Source organism: Triplophysa dalaica, chromosome 23, assembly GCF_015846415.1.
Source record: "Triplophysa dalaica isolate WHDGS20190420 chromosome 23, ASM1584641v1, whole genome shotgun sequence".
NCBI classification, from domain to species: Eukaryota; Metazoa; Chordata; class Actinopteri; order Cypriniformes; family Nemacheilidae; genus Triplophysa; species Triplophysa dalaica.
Genome location: NC_079564.1, coordinates 1,070,248 through 1,089,762, shown reverse-complemented (window position 1 = coordinate 1,089,762; position 19,515 = coordinate 1,070,248). Strand labels below are relative to the sequence as shown.

General features: G+C 39.2%; 3 protein-coding genes across 7 annotated transcripts; 1 reads left to right on the top strand and 2 right to left on the bottom strand.

Annotated features, from left to right (window-relative positions):
• Window positions 1-685: 685 nt before the first annotated feature.
• On the bottom strand, window positions 686-6,253 carry coasy (CoA synthase). 3 transcript variants are annotated; one of them, XM_056738276.1, is made up of 10 exons: window positions 6,079-6,253; window positions 3,879-4,584; window positions 3,470-3,684; window positions 3,029-3,160; window positions 2,430-2,619; window positions 2,281-2,345; window positions 2,123-2,207; window positions 1,950-2,062; window positions 1,368-1,514; window positions 686-1,225 (listed from the first exon to the last, which is right to left on the bottom strand). In XM_056738276.1, the coding sequence occupies exons 2-10, from the start codon at window positions 4,546-4,548 to the stop codon at window positions 1,157-1,159; spliced, it is 1,686 nt and encodes a 561-aa protein (XP_056594254.1). In that variant the 5' UTR covers window positions 4,549-4,584; window positions 6,079-6,253; the 3' UTR covers window positions 686-1,156. The 3 variants fall into 3 exon arrangements, with proteins under 3 accessions (XP_056594254.1, XP_056594253.1, XP_056594252.1); XM_056738275.1 differs by having other exon boundaries at window positions 6,083-6,253; XM_056738274.1 differs by having other exon boundaries at window positions 1,950-2,047; window positions 6,083-6,253.
• Window positions 6,254-7,469: 1,216 nt separating this feature from the next.
• naglu (N-acetylglucosaminidase, alpha) lies at window positions 7,470-13,336 on the bottom strand. The gene is made up of 7 exons (XM_056738953.1): window positions 12,764-13,336; window positions 11,837-11,984; window positions 11,567-11,713; window positions 11,306-11,391; window positions 10,685-10,941; window positions 8,829-9,556; window positions 7,470-8,669 (listed from the first exon to the last, which is right to left on the bottom strand). Exons 1-7 carry the CDS (start codon window positions 13,174-13,176, stop codon window positions 8,190-8,192), a joined length of 2,259 nt encoding a protein of 752 aa, XP_056594931.1. The 5' UTR covers window positions 13,177-13,336; the 3' UTR covers window positions 7,470-8,189.
• Window positions 13,252-19,264, top strand: pus3 (pseudouridylate synthase 3). 3 transcript variants are annotated; one of them, XM_056738957.1, is made up of 7 exons: window positions 13,252-13,364; window positions 14,560-14,986; window positions 15,140-15,411; window positions 16,306-16,489; window positions 17,332-17,441; window positions 17,604-17,782; window positions 18,064-19,264. In XM_056738957.1, the coding sequence occupies exons 2-7, from the start codon at window positions 14,579-14,581 to the stop codon at window positions 18,336-18,338; spliced, it is 1,428 nt and encodes a 475-aa protein (XP_056594935.1). In that variant the 5' UTR covers window positions 13,252-13,364; window positions 14,560-14,578; the 3' UTR covers window positions 18,339-19,264. The 3 variants fall into 3 exon arrangements, with proteins under 3 accessions (XP_056594935.1, XP_056594933.1, XP_056594932.1); XM_056738955.1 differs by lacking the exon at window positions 13,252-13,364 and adding an exon at window positions 13,391-14,039; XM_056738954.1 differs by lacking the exon at window positions 13,252-13,364 and adding an exon at window positions 13,391-14,043.
• Window positions 19,265-19,515: the final 251 nt, after the last annotated feature.

Below are 19,515 nucleotides of genomic sequence, written 5' to 3'. Positions count from 1 at the left end.
GGTGCACAGTGTCTGTTTTCACTCGCTCCCTGGTGATAATTCGTCAATGGCGCCGCCATATTAGGTAGGGCAAAACCCGCTAATTCATAGATGTGAACGTGAGAACTGTTGTCTACCATTAGATTCAGACATAAAGAGGTAATGACGGGGAAGTAGACGTTATGTTCGGGCACGACTGAGCTTTTTCGTGGGATTGACTTGAACGATGGCACTCTGTTAATTCTATAAGCCACTTCATATGGTGTACATGCAAATCATGTGTTTACAAAATTATATAAATGCACATTTGGTTGCAATTAAGATGTTTTATTTTAAAGACTAATTTCAAATTTCAAAACAATTCAATCAACCTTTAGTTTCATTGTTGCTATTTGTTAGATTCATGTAAAAACATCGCACAATCTTATTTCGAACCATTGGGTTACTTTGGTCTTATAAGAGGCACAATACAGAACAATCTTCCTGCTTTACAAAGTATACAAAACCTTGCAGTTCATAGACCAGTTTACCCAGCAACAATCAGTTCTTTCCATAAAAATGTTACTGTGTTAAGAACGAATAAATGAACAATCGTTGTGCCAACCTACAATAGGCACAAGTTCAAAAGTATATTGCAGATCTAACTATGAGCATTTTTCAGGTTAGAGCAACCAGTGGGTCAATGTGTAAAAAATAATGTAGGAACTAGATTTTAAAATATTATTTTTAATTTTAAATATACAGAGAAAATATGACTTCTGCATCTGAAAACCAGAAGTGACAGAAATGTTCATTCATACTCGTGCACCTCACCACAGTCAAGGGCCCGGTATACGCACCCAAGAGCGCAATGTTATTTGTTTCATCACTCTTGTAAAAATGATTTTAAATCCTGCATAACTTTTCACATGGTTCGTTTTTACAACCTTAAATATTCGTTTTATAAAATAATGTCTTTAGTCACAAAACCAGTTCACAGGATCAGAATGTTTCTAAACAGACATTGAAAAATTTACTTATGGAGATGTAAGAAAGGTTTTTCATTAACTGCAAAGCAGTCATGCTCAGATTCTTTTGAAATAAAAGCTGTACAAAACCCCATCACACGATCAACTATTTTGAAAATGAGACTTTCTGGTCATGTTTTTCTTGAACGTCTCCTGTGTGTTTCATGGATTCATGTTCTGCTGTTCTCTTCTTTTCTCTGTTGAATCCGCTGCTGTAAAAGACTCCAGGCTTTTAACACCTGGGAAGTCAAAGAAATACAAACAGTATTATTTCAACCTGTTTCTACTGATGTAATGATTTATACGTGAATTATTTCAAGGGAAAGCATCTCCAAAAATGTATTGAAGTCCTGGTCTGGAATGAGGTATAATTGACCTCACCTGTCTCTGAGTGACATCAGGCTCCCACAGTGTGCACAGCACCACATTTGCATCTTCAACCAGCTTTGCATTGGGCCACTGACTTTTCAACCTTCTCAGAGCCTCTTCCTCCTTTACGCCATCACGCTGGACTATACGCTTCACCGCCTGTCACAGAGTGTTAACCAAACCTTCAGTTTTATCCTCAAATTACCAATGAAGGCATGAGTCCTGAAAGTGGTAATTCAACAAAATAGGAGACACAAAAGAAGATATTTTGAAGAATGTTGGTAACCAAACAACACCGGCCCTTGTTGTATTCATTGTAGGAACACAGAACCACAGAGACATTTCTCAAAATATCTTCTTTTGTGTTCCACGGACAAAAGGTTTTGAATGAGATGATGGAGAACAAATTATGAGCATTTTTATTTCGGGCAAATTATCTCTTAACTTTCAAGTGTTTTCTAATATTTCTAATTCATTTTGCTTCAAAAAGGTATCTTCGTTTGTATTTTATTTTTCAATTCCAGGTCTTTAAATACTGACTTTTGACCCCAACGGTCATGTCCGGGATGTGCGAAATGTGCTCAGTTTTAGTACCTCTTCTTCTGGGATGGTGGCCACCCAAACCTCATGAACCAAATATGTCCATCCTGCTTCGAGTAACACAGCGGCATCCACCACACAAACCTTCATATCTGAAAACCGAAAACCTGAGTTCATCATAAAACAATAAAACAACGTTCCTCGAGAAAATGTGCATACCGTCTCACCTCTCTCTTTAGCCAGCTGTATTTCTTTCTTCACCAGCAGAGCGATCTCCGGCCACACTATATCTGTCAGAGCCTTCAGACGCTCCTGGAAACACACACACGTGAGCCGGATGGAAACCGATTTCAGAACTCAATTCAATTTAGCTGCGTTGGATTACCTGGTTCCCAAAAACCTTTCCACCCAGTATTCTTCTGTTAATGGTCTTATCCTCATTAAGGATATCTTACAAGAAACAAACAAACAAATAAAAATTCAGACTAATCAATTTATAACGTGACCCAGAAAAACAACTTTAAAGCTCTGTACCTGAGCCAAACTCCTGAAGGATCTGCTGGTAGGCTGATGTGTGCGGCAGGTAAGCCTTGTGTCCGAGCTGATCGCAGTCGATCCGTGCAGCACCGAGCCCCTCCAGTCTGAGCGCTATGGAACTTTTCCCCGTCCCACTGCCACCCGTCAGACCGATCACATAAGGGTCCGGAGAGAGATCGGGTCGAGGCTGGGAGACAGAAGAACATATCCGATCAAGAACTCTGATTCTCAATTTAAATCTTCATTTACAAACATTGTAAACACATTTGAGAGCAAAAAGAGGTAAATGCAAAAATCGTAATAAGATCATAGAGTACGAAGTAGGATTAAATCAAATACAGAGAAAGAAAAAACAGAGAAAGGCACACAGGTGAAATGTAAACATTTTATTTTAAGAAAAAGTCATTCATTCAAATGGAGCACTTATTCTCAATGCAGTCACGCACAAGATCGCTTTCACCATTAAATTAATTAGATCAGTGGATCTACAGAAGTCAAGAGATGGAGCGAAATCCTATTCTGCACATTTACGGAAAACAGGGATTGTGGGCAGGGATAAATTTGACTATAATATTTATAAAAATGGATTTTCTTACAGATGGAGGTTTGAGCAATGTGCCTAGCAGTCTTGTTCTCAGGCTGGATGAACTTATTTTCTCCTCCTCGATGTCAGTGTGATGGGCGTCTTTCAGTAACTGTATTTCATACAGAACCAGCTCTGCCAAACCCTGCACCAAACACAAATCAGAAGAATGATAAACAAAAAAAAGAGTTCACCGTGGGTTCAATAGGAAACTCTGCACTGACATCGTTCAAAGATCACAGCGATCTAGTTAAAGAATTACATATGAACACCTGCATAGCAAAATACATCTTTAGAAAACTTTATTTATCAATCATTGATTACAGAATAAACTACACTGGCATTTGGGCTTAAAAGGGAATAACAACATGATGTTGTGGTTCTGTGGTGGACCAACAAAAGATCAAAGATTAGAGTCTGTTTATAAATGGCGAAAGACAACCAACGTTCTCACATTTTCCACACGCTTCTTGTTGACGGCTTCTCCCCCTCTTCTCGTCTCCTCGCTAACCACAATGCACTGCAGCTCTGGGTCACTTATGGAAGGGCCGAAGGGGTCGGAGAGAGGAACGATTTCATACTTCAGAGAAGGTTTGACATCGTTCAGAAACTCCTGCAGCCTCTGTACTCGACGACCGTACGGCTCGATCAGTTCCTTCAAGACCTTATCTGCCAAAAAAGATGCAACTGTTATCTACATTTCTTACAAGAACGTCTATTACAGTCGACTGCCTGTTTCTTTGGGGTTAGATGTCATCTCTTGGTGAACGGATAAATCAAATGTCTACAAGTCTATTCTCGACAACCACAAACCGACACAGAAAATAATTCATCTAAAACAATTCTTGAGGGTCTCGACTCACTTTTTAACAATTCCTGATCGCACACACCAATGAGAAAGCGTCTACTGGCCAGCAAACAAGAAATATTCAGCAGGGTCTTGTGGGCACCGTGAAGGCGATCGAAAGTGCCGCCCACCACAACGTCGGTGAAGGACTGTAACTGCGTTTCCTTTCTTCCTCGGTCATTGTCTTCCTCACCCACGACCTCTTCTAGTCCAGAATAAAGAAGGACGGAAGAGAGACTTGGCGTGCAGACGTAACAGTGATCGGCGTACCGCTGCAAGCACTGGGAGACCAGCGAGGACTCCCCGGGGTCTTGGATGGGGAAGTCTGTCAACACAACTTCTGGTGAGTGTGAGAGCACCTGCGGGATGGGAAAAGGTCCGTTGGATGCCCCCAACCCTCCAGATTGGGCCCGGATGTTAGTCAGCAGCACCCGGACGTCCAGGTGCCCGCAAATATCGGCCGCGTTACTGTAAAGGCGAGAGATCAGCGAGCAGAGATCCATCATGGGTGGGATGTAGACGGGCCGCACCTGCCCACCTGTGCTGAGGTTGAGCCCTGGGTGGAGATGGACATAAAGTGTGCTCTCTACCACCTGCGCAGCGGAGCTGAGGACTGGTGCTATGCGGAGAGGAAGGACGTGTAGTGGGGACGTAAGGACCAGGATGCCCGTGCTAAACATGGACATAATTGACAGCTGATGATGACCTCCTCCTATGGAAATCTGAAACGATTTATTGACATTTATTAATTTATTAAAGTTACACTTTAATCATGGACAGATGAATAAAAAGCATGCCTTGCTGATGGTACTAAAAATAGCAAATGTTTAACATTCTTAACCAGTAAACTTTTAACTTTCCACTTTGTTTAATATTAATAAAATTTCACAATATTATTCAACAAAAATAATTTTACTAACAAACACTTTGTTGTTCACTTCACTTTGGACATCGATTTTAAATCAATTCCTACTTGTAAATGTAGCTTTGTGTATTATGTTTACTCTTGATAAAATGTTGAATGCTCCACCATTTGTAATTTGTCTCTATAAATAAAATGAATATTAAATGAATAAATGTACAAAGAAATAATCATGCAATTATAAACATGGACTGTTATTTAAATTAAAAGACGCAACATGTGATGAACTAAACCCACATATTGTGACTGCATATAAGATTATATATATATATATTTGATTGTAAACAAATGTTATATTATATCAAATAAAACAAAAAGAACATTGTTCTGCATATAATCACTTTCATAAAAAGTAATAAAATCTTACAAATACTGAAATTTATATGATTTATAAATAAGCTCCACAATAAAGTGAAGTACTTAGTATAGTCAACTTTAGTAATAATATCTACTACAGTGTCTTTGAACCTTACCATAGCAAATAATATAGTTAACAAAACTATATATTACTATAGTGAATAAATTTAATATAGGCCTACTACAGTAACTATAGACGGTTGCATCTTGACAATATAAAAAAAGTTACTGCGCAATTTTGTGACCCCCCAACTGGACTTCCTTCCTGTACACATTCACAACCAAAAGAGTGCCAGTGTATTATATCTGATAACTATCAAAAGAAACAGATAAGAAGCATCACTCGGCTAAACTTCTCTCCAATATTTTGACTTTAGACTACGATACCAAGCTCAACCGCTAGATGTCACATGTCATATGTGAAAACACTTATGGTTTCGTTAAATGCGACCGAACTACAAGAAATTGTTAAATTAATAAAATGAACATACAACAAAATCCAACAAATCGTTTATTTAATACAATTATTATACAGTAAAATAATAATAGAAATGAATATTAACATTAATTAAATAGTTCTCATATTAGACACTAGCCAAACACAGACCAGAAGTTAACTGTGGGTCAGGCGCGCACACGTCCGATGAAACTTTAAATAAATTCAAACAATTTAAATTAACAACTAGACACAAGTACACAGATTTAACTGATACAAACTATGCAATCCATGCGACGTGCAAACCTTCATCTGTATTCTTTAGTGTTTTGTTGTGTTATCACCTCAGCTCCTGTATAGCTGTGTGTCGGCACTGAAGTATTTACTGAGGAGGATAAACAACCTGATCTCCTATATGTGTCTATTTAACGTTACTGCTGCACAATAACACAACACACACTGCTGATCCGGAACAACACATTACTATAAAATCACACTTACTTACTGAAGAATATAGAGGCGTTTGTGGTGTTTAGAGTCGATAAATGCAGAATAAAATCTCAGATGACAACTGTGTCAAATAAAGCTTCGTCATTACGAGTTTTGACAACACTAATGTTTAGCTCACACGAGCCAACTCACGACCAGTTGACCCAGAGCCGTTGAATACGAGAGTTACGACCTCCATAGGAAGAATGGAATGCGGAAGCAACTCAACGCGTCATGGCGCATCCGACACATTGAACTGAAGCCCATTCATTGCTGTACAGTTGGTGAAAAAACTGCCAGATTTTTTATTTTAATGAGTTGCCAGTTGAAATGAAACGGTAAAAAACAAAAACTGATCTCACATTCATATTACTCCCAAGATAAAATGCTGCTTTAAATGTAGTAATCAGTGTAAATTATGTGCTAATATTTAGCTAAAGGAATGAAAATCCAGCCAGTGTTATCTGTCCCGCTAAAATCATTTAAAAAGGTTGAAAGCACAGGTTTGTTTGGAACTAGTGAGGCCTCCGTGAACCAAGTGATCATACGGGGCTCGAGTGTCGTAACTCTCATATTCAACGGCCATAAATTGACCTAAGCAGCGATGTGTTCGAATACTGAGCGCTGATTGGCTGACAGCGAGACTTCCTGTCCGGGTGAGTTATGGGAATTGCAGTACATAATGGGCTCATTTAACTCAGCCGCTAGAAAATTACTAACCATTTTATATCTTTAACAAACGCCTTTTATGCTTTCTTTTTTAAACGTAATCTTTTTGTTGAACAATTTCTCATTTATAAGTGTTGTAATATCTAAACTAAATGGTGAATGAACACAATAAACAATAACATACTTTACTCCGGAGTGTGTTTTGTGTAGTAGTGTATGTTTGACTTTCTATTTATATAACTGCTTATTTATAAATGTTTTATTATTTATTTATGTACTTTCTGCAACTTTTCAATCCCAGCATTTCAAAGCAAAGAAGCAAATAAACTTAAATTTAATACCATGACCGATGATTTTATATACTAATTTACTGAAATTTTCACTGTGGGAAGTTTTTATTATTTTGCCCAGGTTGTAAGGTGAGATCTTCATGTGGGTGGTCCCAACTCAAATAGGGCAACTCATTCTTAAATAACGAACTATCTACTTTCGTAATGTATATGAAAAGTGTTAAGAACTGATAGGATTTTTTTCATATTGAGTTGGACTGTACACATACAAAAGCATTTATTTCAAATCATTTCCGACTATATTCAGTTTCTTACTTTACCACGGATATACTTCATATGAGCAAAGAATGCATATTCATTGCCACCTCCTTACATGTTTTCATTGAAGAGTCAGACATCAACTAAGCAGATCAGAATAAAGAGCTGTTACACCTTCCCAGCCTATAATGTACTGTATACATTTTTTATTAGTATAAAATATTATTTCTGAAAAGATGACTCTTTTCAGATAAAATTGTCCTGAATAGCATCAACACATTCACATAATACAAAAATAGCTTTTCACTTTTAGCAAACGAGGTCTTAAAAAAATGCAAGATCTAAAAACCTCTAAACAAGATCAATACCCTAAAATTAAAACACAATTCAATTCAAAACATTGAACATGTTAAGATTGCTCTTAGATTTGAGCTATTAATAACATTACAGTAAAAGTTGTATGATTAACAACGACAAAATTATTCATCATATAAAATTACATCATCATCATGTAGAATCTACATATACATTTTACCCAAATTGTTTTTAGGGGTGACACAATTGAATCACATACAGTTGATGTGCCATGCAAAACAACCTAAAACAACAGCAGAAACGTCTTCCGTAAACTTTTCTTGCCAAAAACACTCCAAAGTATCGCACAGACACCCTGTCATGGCAGTTCACATCAAAAATATTTTCTTCCAACATCAGTCATTCAGGTGGCGGCTGTAAACATATCGACCGCTTTAACACTTGACCTTCTCAGCAAGATTCTCTACAAACTGTCGCTCTACCATGACTATAGTTGAAGAAAAGTTCAGAGACATACGTCCTTGTATATCAATTTGATATATAATGATTTAAGGAATGCTTCCTGGATCATTCTGTGCCTAATATTTCTCGTTACTTTAACTTTTTCACCGCATACGGGTAATATTTCAGGAAGATTCTGTGTGCAATGTCATAGGTGTCCCCTAGGGGTTTGGAGGGATATTTTCTCTGGTTGAAGACGAAGCCTTTCTCAACCTGGAACACAGCCTGGTTGAAGACGTCTTGCTTGAAGGGCCTTCCCCTGTCAAGACACTCCACTAACATATTGACAAACAAGCTCCAGCGTTGTAGATAATAGTCCTCCACCAGACCACCCCATTCTTTGCTGGCGTAGTCCAGGATGTTGCCTTCGGGTCCCCAAAGGGTAATCTGGTTTCGTGCGTTGAGATCATACAGCTGAGCTTCGCGTTGGTCCAAAGCCTGGGACTGTGCCTGCTCTAGCCACGCCCCCAACAGGAAGTGGTCGTTGCTGGAAAGAAGGCGGTCCAACTCAGGTAACAGATCGTAGACGAGCACGCCACCTGCCGTCAAGAGGTCGGAAAGCTTTTGGGTCTGAGAATCAAACAGATGAGATGTGCTTAATGTCTTTGCTACCAAATGATCGATTTAAAGACATTTGTGTGTTCGTTTATTAAAAAAAAAAAACTTGTACCACAAACTGTGAATGAGTTGGAGACTTTGTAATACAGAATGTAAAACCTTCAAGCTTACCTGAAACGAGTCACGTATTTCCTTGTAGAATTCGGTCGTGAGGAGCTGAAGCGCCTGCCGCGTCACATCCACCAGATCGTACTGGAAGGTTTCCATGGAAACAAACCCCGGCGCGGCCTCAAAGAGCAGCTTCCACGCCTTGTACAACTCATCGGGTTCATACCAAATATCCGTCTGCATGCGCAGAGATGGGCGATGCACCAGAGGGCTTCGATTATGATTCTTGTATGGCAGAATAGTGCAGTTGTACACGCTGTGAAACAACAGTCGCCACGCCAACGCCAGGTTCTCATCCATGCTTCCATAGCGACGCAAAGCATACAGTGACACCCACTTAGAAAGGTTCACGGGTTCCTTGCGCCAGGCAATCTCGCTCATGAGCTCGTAAACCACCGGGTTCTGTTCGATGCCCTCGGGGGCCATACCCAAACCCACCAGGGTGGAATTTGGGAAGCGGAGGGCTTCAAAGGGGCCGGAGTTAATTCTCTCCACCGTTCCGAACAGACCGCTGTTCCCTCCAAAATTGTGCAGCATGCACCAGATGAAAGGCTGGCCGTAGAAGGAGATAGTGGAAGGATAGACGGGCATGGATTCAGCAAAGAGGTCCAGGACAATCATTCGTCCCAGGGGAACGCCATGTAACAAGGCCTTGACCTGGTCGGGTTTCCAGAACGAAGGGTCGCTGAGAAAAAGCCAACCCTGCATCAGCCAAATTGCTTGAGGATCCACTGCCAAAGGAAGAGAGAGACCATGAATCATAGGAAACGTATGCGCTTGAGCAGCAACAACTCACCCCCTACTGTGTCCCAGAAATTAGTCAGGTCACTTATGGGTTACCAAACAAGAGCACATCAGATGTGCCACATAAAAAAGCACTTGAATTATTGCAGGCCAAATAAGAACATCAAAATGGTGCCAGCGCTAGACTGGGGAACGTGTGATCCTCTCCCAAAAAAGGTCTATATTTGTATTTATTGTATAGATATATATATCTAGTGGCAAAGAGTGTAGATACCAAGAGGCCATTGCAACGCCAGAGTCTGCGTTTCCGCCATTTTGAGGTGAAAGAAACTTGTTGCTGTCGCGACGGCAATTTCAGCTGCTTTGTTAAAAAAATAAAAGCTGAAATTCAACCTGAATGATGATAATATGGATGAAAAAAGCATCGGCTCGCTGGAAACCATGTCAATTATCAAGAGTTTTCACCCCAAAATGGCGGCAGCGCTATTTCCCAAAATGTTTGGCTTTCTCTTGGTATCTACACTCTTTGCTAGCAGTAATGTAATCAATTAAATAGTAGCTATTACAATGCCCTTCAAATGACATTTCATGTATTGTGTAATTTTGCGTGTTTGAGAATGTAAAGCCGAAGGCTAACGAATAACAAAGTAATTGGCTTGAGAACAAAGGAGTCGACTCTGAATCCCATGAACGAGTCGAGTCGTCTGTCCTTCTGATTTGCATCACCCGCCTACTTTCCATTTGTGACACCGCACGTGGTAGACCAATCACAGCAGTGTAGACAGTCTGACCAATCAGATCAGAGTGAGCCAACAGAACGGAGGGGATTAGACAGAAGAATCGGCGAACACATTAAAGTGTTTTTACACCTTTTGTGTACGTAAACTTGTTGTTAGACACTCCATAAACCAAAAAGGACTTTAAATATCACAAAACATTTACTCTTTAAGCTACTTACAAAATATGTGCTGGTTTAAGATGGTGAGGAACCAGCACATGGCCAGCAAACCATCATCAAACATACCTCACCCAGCATTTGCTGTTTTTTCAACAGGGACGCTGGAAGTTCGACAGTACATCTATAACATTTATGAAATCCATGTAAGCTCAGTCACCTGAAGTCATTGTGCTGAAAACTGCCCGGCTCACAGACGCCAGGTAAGCGGGGTCGGAGGACGCCGGGCTCATCTCGTTGAAGGTGTCTGTGTTGTAAATGTGATCTGTTCCGAACTCTTTAACGACCTGAGATAAGAAAAGTGCTCCGATGCGCTGGAAGAGCAGATCTCGAGGGTCCAGCATGTGAGCGCAAGAGTAGCTACAGTTAAAATGACTCCAGGGACTCAACTTGGTCACGTTTGCTTTGGGAAATAACCTGAAAGACATTATAGCAAATAACTGAAAGAACATACGGAGTTACAATGAAAGTGAATCTGTATTGTAAAGTTTCCTTTTACTTTTATAAGCTACTTGAATCTCAGGATAAAACATTCAGGTCACATTCAACAGTTTTGTCAAAAGTCTGATATTACCAAGAAAGATCCTTATTATACTCGTGTGTAATACAGTATTTTTGAATAAACTGCATTGAATTTTTTTTTTTATTTTTTTTTAGGTAAAATACTGAATGACCTTAACATGTTTGTTACCCATTTATCAATCTAATAATAGAAGTCTTAATCATAATAAGTTCAAATATAAGAAACATTGAAAAGTATGAACAGAAAAGATGACATTACCTGGAAATACCTTCAGGTACAATCCCTGAAAAGGCGGGTAAAACAGGTATCATTCCAAGAGCTCTCATTCGGCCCAAGATTCTAAACTGGGGGAATTAAAAGTATAGAAAAAAAAACATTACCACAGGTAAAAAAAACTATAAGAGAATGTTTAAACAACTTGACCATATGCTATTTACACATATTGTATAACAGTTACAAACATGGTCTTAATAACTTAACATTTTTAACATTATTTGGATGTTTCCATCCCTTGTTTACCTGCAGATTGAGCTGTTTGATATGCCAGGACTGAGGAAGTGTTCCACCCCACTGAAACAGGTTCCCCATGCGGTTCCACGCTAGAAAAGCAGGACCTGTGAAGAAGTGATCAATCTCAGTCTGGTTGAGTCCGAGAGACAGATACACCTGCACCAGAAGATAAAACACAGCAGAAGAATCCATTTACATATAGCAACATTACACTACATGCATTCTTCTCCCTATGAGTATAATACACCATATGTACATTTATTGAGCGAATACTCTCACCTCCTGCCACAGCGCCTCCTGCCCGTTGAATGCCAGAGGAAGGTTTATGCCATTCAGCGCCATCCAGTCAATCTCTCTTTGCCATCTTGGCCAGTCCCACCACACAGTGGAGTAACTCTGGGTACACACGTTCTGATAATACCTGAACCTGTGGTCACACAAACACTACATTAGGGACATATCTATATAAACATGACCTCATTCAGCGTCAGAGTCAAACTGTGTGTGGAATTGACAGGCTGCCTGTCTCTGTGAGCGTGACATAACACAGGTTTGCTCACGCAGAAATAACAAGACAAACACATAACCGGACATCAAAAGTGACCGCCACTCTCTGATTGAACAATGCTGTGATTTTATGGGTATGTAGATCACACACAGGACAGAGGGGGCTGCCCAGATTGGACCAGCGTGAGAACATTTACCAGACACACTCTACTATACGCTAATAAGTACAGTCAGGATTTTAGTCAAAACGAAGACTATACAGTTCTTCATACAGAACAAATGTGAAGGATCATTTAATATCAAAAATATTCAAATAAAGATTATCAAAAGCAAATACAAAAATTGACAATGTATCTAATGGGTGAATGGCTTAAGTCCAAAAAATACTGAGGAGTCACAATTAATTTACACCGCGACCTTTTTCTACATATGATGTGACGTCATTAATCTATGCCGTGAGCTCAGCTATTCAACCAGTTAAATATAAAAAAAATGTTTTTTGTGTAATTCCCTCTCCTGTTTTTATTTTTGTATTTTATTGTTTGTTTTTTGTCTTGTTTATTTTGAGCCATGGTAATGTTTCATTTTCTATTTTCTCTTTTTTCATTGATTTAAGGGTTTCGTAGTGTTATGTTTATGTTGTAACATTGTTATGCTATAACAAAACGATCAATAAAGCTTTAAAAAAAAATGTTGTACCTGTGAGGAGTACTGATGCGCAGAACGCCGGTGAGAGGAGGCAGAGGTCGCGGGACATTTAACTGATCTCCGGACCAAGACACGTGACAGTTACAGAAGTACTTCAGATAGTTATATATCCCGGCCGCCACCGCGACCCCCGTGCTGCCCACCGCCACTATCTTTTCGTTTCTTGCGGACCGCAGCTCACACACGTCCAACCCGTCATCGGACAGAGTGCCGTTGACCGACACGATGAAATCTCGTGACCGGTTCCCCAGCAGTCGCTTGAGCAGATCCGCCACAGCCCTGGACTGAGTTTTATCGCTGGCTCGCGCTCTCAGATGCGCCAAAGTGTGAAACTCACCGGAGACGCAGTGCAACATTGTAACGCATAATAGCGCGAGCTTCGCGCCGCGGCTACAGTGTATCATCTTGAGTTCTGTGATGTCAAATACATCGGCGCTTTAGATGTTGTTAAAACTTTTTACTTTTGTAGTATTGAAGATCTCCGTGTGAGCAGGAAGTTATGAGCAGCATTGAAGAACAGTAGACCAATCACGAGGCTCCCTGGAGAGTTTTAACCAATAGGAATTTCAGATTCTAAATGAAAGGAGACGCGGTTGTATTTTTTATATGATTCAATTATATTTTTCTATGCATGATCTTGTGAAATATTAAACAACTTTAGATTATTGAATTCCAGACCTTTATACTTTTAATACCTCACACAAACGTTTTGAAATCATTATGTGTTTAAGATGTATTAGGATGAGCTGTATTTCTCTACATTTGTCAAGCTTCAATTTGTATTACACCACAATCAAAAGCGTTACGTTTATTATACACATTGTAGTTATGTTAAAAAAACAGGTAATTTTTTTGCAAAAATAATTTCTCATTATTCTCAAATTTTTATTATGATTAATTAAGGCGATTAATAACACGTACATTTGCGCTTGTCCAGGCATTATGTAAATGTCTTTTGGACTGGGTTCTGCCTTTCGAGCATACTTTACAAAACTCATACGTTTAAACTTACAACTATCGACTTAAAAATCTTAATGTTCATACTTTTTTATCAAAACGATTGATGGAATATATAGAAATTGGAAAACCAGCAGGAACTAATCGCATCTTCATTAAAATTCTTCAGTGCCATAAATCCGTGTAAACATGAAGGGACTTTTATTTTGACAGGCAATGTCACGGAAGCTTCTGCTGCGGTGCAGTGTTTAAAAGTTACGGTTCGTGTTTATGTGTGGTTTCAACATTTCAACGACAAATCGGACAAGATGTAGGTATAATTAAGACCACTATTGGTGTGTTTTTAGACTATATTTTAGAATAGTGTTTACATGTCCAAAACGTCTAGGAAACAAACACGTGGACTTCAAATGTATCTGTCTGGCGTGCCTCAACCTTAAATTAAATTCGCAAGCTGGCAATTTCTTAAATTAATTAGTTTTTTTTAACCAAAACAACAGAAAAACTCACAAAACTGTAATGGATTCAAGGGTTATAATCGGAGTAGTTTAGGTTGTAATAGAAACCCTAATAGTATCTGGGTCTCTCCTGGTTGGGATCCATTTATGGGACCTTGTTATCTGGCGAATGGGAATGAATAAGACACAATTATATCCTAGTTGAATAAGGTCCAAAATATGCTATATTAAAATTTTAGTTTATATTAATGCATAACAAATATCCTATTAGTATTTGTAATGGAAATAATTGTTGTTTTCCAAGCAGAACATCAAATGTAAATGTGAAAATGCAAGATTAGTGTTTGAACCACCTCATGATTTATTTTACAGATCTGTGTTTATTGCACTCATGGCAGAGCAAGCCCTGCTAGCTCGCGTCAAAGCTTTGGAAGATGAAGTGGAGAGATTAAAAGCTCAACTGAAAGCAGAATCCGTGGAAGAGAGGACTGAAACATCACCCCATCTCAAACCAGAGGTCCCAAACCATCAGAAGGATGAGGAGAAAAGACCCAAAGCCAAGAAACGAGGATCGGAGAGACCCTTCGACTTCTCTGCCCACCCTCGCAGACATGTGGCACTGCGGTTGGCATATCTCGGCTGGCAGTATCAAGGCTTTGCTGTCCAGGAGAACACGGACAACACAGTGGAAGCCCGGCTGTTTGAAGCACTGCTGAAGACTAAACTCATTCAGGAACGACAGACCTCCAACTATCATCGCTGCGGCCGCACAGATAAAGGAGTGAGTGCTTTTGCTCAGGTACGCCAATCTCCATTTACTGAATTTTCTTTGTCTGAGCATCAGTTATAAAAATGTTTAGATTCCACAGTGATCGTGAAAGATTCTACTTCAGTTTAAAGTGACTGTTAAAATAATTGCTACATTTTTGGTGGAAATTTACTCTGGTTTCAGGTTATATCCATTGACCTCCGCTCCAACCAGTTTGGTGGAGGTTTAGGTGTGACGGTCCCTCCTGGTGTGGAGGACAAAGGCAAGGCCGTCTCTGAGGAATTACCCTACGTCAAGATGCTGAATCGAGTTCTGTCTCAGGACATTAGAATACTGCAGTGGACTCCGGTGGAAACTGGCTTCAGTGCACGATTTGACTGCAAGTCAAGAACCTACAGATATTACTTTCCACGTGGAGACTTAGACGTGGATCTTATGGCTGAGGCTGCCAAACGGTACGATTATTTGTTTTTTAAAGTTTGAGTAACACATGTGGTTTCTGCCAATCTCATATTAATCTTACATTGTATCTTCGAAAAGTATTTAGTTTTATCACATTTATAAAAGAGAGAGACAGCTGGACTATTATGTCTGGTTAAAACACGAGCTGCTGGAGGTGGGACTAGTGGGGAGAGTGGTATGGAACTACAGTATGAGCACACAACATCATCACATGAATCTCTTCCTGTTTTGTACATTATGCCCCGTACACACCGATTGCCAACAACACACAACGCGATTGATTTCCGGCATCTTTTATCGCTGGGACAGCACCATCTATCAGTTTCAAACCATCTCTAAATCCAGCGTTATATCCACTGTTTATATAAAATTCAATGACTGAAATGCCCTGAACAAACAATCGCAAGAGTAACGAGCTGCAGCGCAGCCATTCTTGACGCAGCGCAGATAATCTTGATGGTAAGCGGGTCTCGCTCATCAGTTGGCTCGTGGGTGGGATCTTTCTTTCGCCTTGCCGTGCTTTTGGCCAATAAAAGTAATAGGATGTCTTTGAGGACACAGGATCCATAATTATGAAAAAACTTTCTTAACAAGTTGGAGTTCTGGGGGAGTGTATCAAGCACAGAATTTATTTTAACAAGTTGATCATGTTAAGCATGAGAAGTCCGCACGTTAAACAGTGTTAAGAAGTCTGAATGCATGACATAGCATGAGAGCTCCGCTTTAATGTATTTATTTTTGTAAATGGATTGATCCAAAGCGTGTCTTTTATGCTTTAACAGATCTAAAGAAATCTGACTTTTTATTGAGTTTGGTTAGTTATCTAGTGATAGTGCAAAATCTCAAATATGTATTAATTTGTTTTGATTTTCTCTCTGGTCATGCAGGTATGAGGGTACACATGACTTCAGGAACTTGTGTAAGATGGACGTGGGTAATGGAGTGCTGAATTTCCAAAGAACCATCCTGTCTGCCAGCATCCAGCCTGCCAAGGTGGAACCCACCGTCTCTAATGACCCCCACCAACTCTGTGTATTCCAGGTCCAGGGTCTGGCTTTCCTCTATCACCAGGTCAGGAGACACTCATGTCAAACTAAACATCTGGGCCAGTACTCATGAAAAATCTTAGGGCAAAGAGTGGCTCCCACTTACAAAATTCAAAGAAAATTCTTAGAAATGTGGGCGTTTCCGATTAGAGTTACAGAAAATATCCTTGTGAGGAAAAACCGTAATTCATATAGCATCTTAACCCTTAAAAGAACTCTTGAGGTCCCGCATTTTAGGAGTAGCGAGGAGGACTTTTAAGAGACTTGTGAGTTTTTTAGCAGTAGAGAAAATGGACGAAACACGAAAGTGAGAAGAAATGTGTTGCAATGCATGACAATTTTCCATATTACTTTTAAGGTTTATCTGATTGTTCATTTTTATTGTTTTTTTGTGTGTTCAACTTTTGATTATCTTGGTTTTGGTTTTCTTGTATAGCTGCTTTGATGCAATGCAAATCGTAAAAGCCCTATAAAATGTATACATGTATATATGTATATATGTGCATGTCTGTGTGTGTACAGTAAAACAGGAAAAAAAGACATGTGCAATTTCAAACTAATGACTTTTTACTCAAAAGCGCTTTGTCCTTCTTGTGCAACCAACCAACCAATCACAGTCTTTAAAACACTGTGTCATACATAACAACAGGGTCAGCCCCGCCACCTCACTTAGATAAAAGTTTTATGAGAAATGACGAAAAAAAAATCCTCAGATTCAGTGCAAATAAATCTCTTGGCGCTTTTATCGGCTTTCTTTGCCTTGCTTCAAGGACTATCCTATATGTTATAGGACGTGATGTTATATTTCATTGCACATAGCTTAAACATCTAAGTGTAGGGTTTTGTGTGATTCTTGTCTGTTCTCAGGTTCGCTGCATGATGGCCGTGCTGCTCCTTATTGGACAGAAACTTGAATCTCCAGAGATCATGAATCAGCTCATGGATGTAGAAAAGAACCCGAGGAAGCCTCAGTACAGGTGTGCTACATCTGAACATTGATATCGCTTAAGATATGGGTGATCATTTGTTGCTATTCCACTGTTGTTTCTGGGTCCTCGTGAAACAGATGTTGACAGTGTTTTTTAGTTTTTCATGTGTTTGTTTCTAGTGATGATAGATTCTAGACGTGTGTGTTATAGTATGGCGGTGGATTATCCTCTGGTGCTCTATGACTGTCACTTTGAGGGTGTGAGTTGGCGTACGGACCCTGAGGAGGAGAACCACGTCCTGAACTCTTTTCACCAACATTGGGTTCAGACCGCAGTCAAGACTCAAGTTCTGTTCGGCATGATCCAGGGCCTTCAAAACACCATTACAGGTTAATATTTACACTGATCTAATTTAAGCTCTGAATGAATCAACCTTGACTTTAAACTTTGACAGCAGAAACAAGAAATAGTAAATGGCAATTTAAAATTGCGTGTACTATTTTGTCCAGTATGTTTGTTTGATGTAAACACTGCAAGTTATGCAAATTAATTGTATGAGCACTTAACTCGACCTTGGATTTCCAGCGTAAGAAATTATCTGATATAATCTCTAAATGTAAAATCAGACTGTTGAAAGGTGAAAGATGAATGATCTGTGAGTGTTTTTTAGGCGAGACATCGTCCCTGCATTGCTGGCTTATGGAAGGAACCAGACAGAAGAAGTACCGGCCCCTGTTGGACCGGCCGCGGTGTGAGAGTCTGGAGTCCAGGATCCAGCATTTTGTGAAGAGAGGAAGACTAGAACAAGAGGAAGGAGAGAACGGCGAGGAGACCACTGTGTTCAGAGGAAAACGTTCAAAACATTCCCATCTGACGACAACAAACCAACCGCAAGAGCAGAAGCATGGAGCAAAAACTGAGGATAGCCCGTTACAAACTCTTTAAACACATATAAACTTCTTTATTTTGTTTGAATTTTTGATCTGTGTGTGCAGAAACGGTCTCAAGACATCAGCAGAAATAGGAACACAGTTATCTGCTTTTTCAGTAGAAGTAATCCATATTTGACTAAAGGATTATTTGGGCTGTTCCCGTTTGAATTTGATTAGAAAGAAAACTATGCTAATTGGTTTCATGATTGTTTTATTCTAATCTATATTTAAATGGATCAGTATGCTGGCACAATGTTCATGTCAATATTATGCTGTACTGATTCTTTTGAAGCTTTTCAACAGCTGCAAAATCTGATGGAAAAAAAACTAAGTCTATCTTACTTTAGTATCTTACAACATAAAAGACAGACATGCAACATCAAAAAATACAGAATAAACTTTTAACACAACTTTGCACTGACTCCTATAGAAGGAAAAAATACTTTATCATTTATTTTGTTTTGTTAAACACAAAAGCAGACATTCTGAAGAATGTAGGACGGCTAACAGTTCTGGGTCAACATTGACTACTATTGTATTTTTCTACTATGGGAGTCAATGGGTGTTGAGATCTGTTTGGTTTTATGAATTTCTCCAAATATGTTTCTCTGTGTTAATCACAACAAAAACATTTATACAGATTTTGAGCAACTCGAAGGTGAGGAAATGATGACAGAATTTTCAAAAAGTATAATTTTAAGAACTTTGTCAATTTCATGGTTTTCATTACAAAAACACTATTGGCTGTTCTACTATAGAAACATGACAACATTCATTTATGACGTCTTTTGGTCTTATTTCAGTAAGATTTAATGGTGTAGTGTTGGTTCCCATCCCACTGATAAAGCCCAATATGTACCCCACAATACCCACAGAGTTTCCATTAAAACTACCGCAAGTACCATTGAACAACAATAAAATCCATTAGAGTTTCTGTGACTTTTTCTAGTTTTATTTTTAGTCTACAAACAGTTTTAAGAAGACGGCCTTGGCCATTAAATGAAGCTAAATAAATTAAACAAACCACATCCAATTAACCAAAGAGCTGTTTAGTGCTCTATACCGCCACCTACTGCTTAGTGTGTCTTCATCATGCCATTATATTAATCTTATCATATTAAAATGATCATTTTAAATTGTACATTGAAAAATGTTTCTCTTTTAATTTAAAATGGATTGTATAGGCCAAC

What these genes read in the sequence shown, in the direction of transcription:
- naglu (XM_056738953.1), bottom strand. Translation starts at nt 13,176, where the DNA reads ATGATACACTGTAGCCGCGGCGCGAAGCTCGCGCTATTATGCGTTACA. An exon ending in AGGAGGCGCTGTGGCAGGAG is followed by an intron (nt 11,714 to 11,836) that starts GTGAGAGTATTC and finishes CTTCTGGTGCAG; the next exon opens with GTGTATCTGTCTCTCGGACT. An exon ending in TCAAACAGCTCAATCTGCAG is followed by an intron (nt 11,392 to 11,566) that starts GTAAACAAGGGA and finishes TAATTCCCCCAG; the next exon opens with TTTAGAATCTTGGGCCGAAT.
- coasy (XM_056738276.1), bottom strand. Translation starts at nt 4,548, where the DNA reads ATGTCCATGTTTAGCACGGGCATCCTGGTCCTTACGTCCCCACTACAC. An exon ending in CATTGCTCAAACCTCCATCT is followed by an intron (nt 2,620 to 3,028) that starts GTAAGAAAATCC and finishes TCTGTCTCCCAG; the next exon opens with CCTCGACCCGATCTCTCTCC. An exon ending in CCACCATCCCAGAAGAAGAG is followed by an intron (nt 1,515 to 1,949) that starts GTACTAAAACTG and finishes ACTCTGTGACAG; the next exon opens with GCGGTGAAGCGTATAGTCCA.
- pus3 (XM_056738954.1), top strand. Translation starts at nt 14,000, where the DNA reads ATGTGTGGTTTCAACATTTCAACGACAAATCGGACAAGATGTAG. An exon ending in ATGGCTGAGGCTGCCAAACG is followed by an intron (nt 15,412 to 16,305) that starts GTACGATTATTT and finishes CTGGTCATGCAG; the next exon opens with GTATGAGGGTACACATGACT. An exon ending in CCGAGGAAGCCTCAGTACAG is followed by an intron (nt 17,442 to 17,603) that starts GTGTGCTACATC and finishes TGTGTGTTATAG; the next exon opens with TATGGCGGTGGATTATCCTC.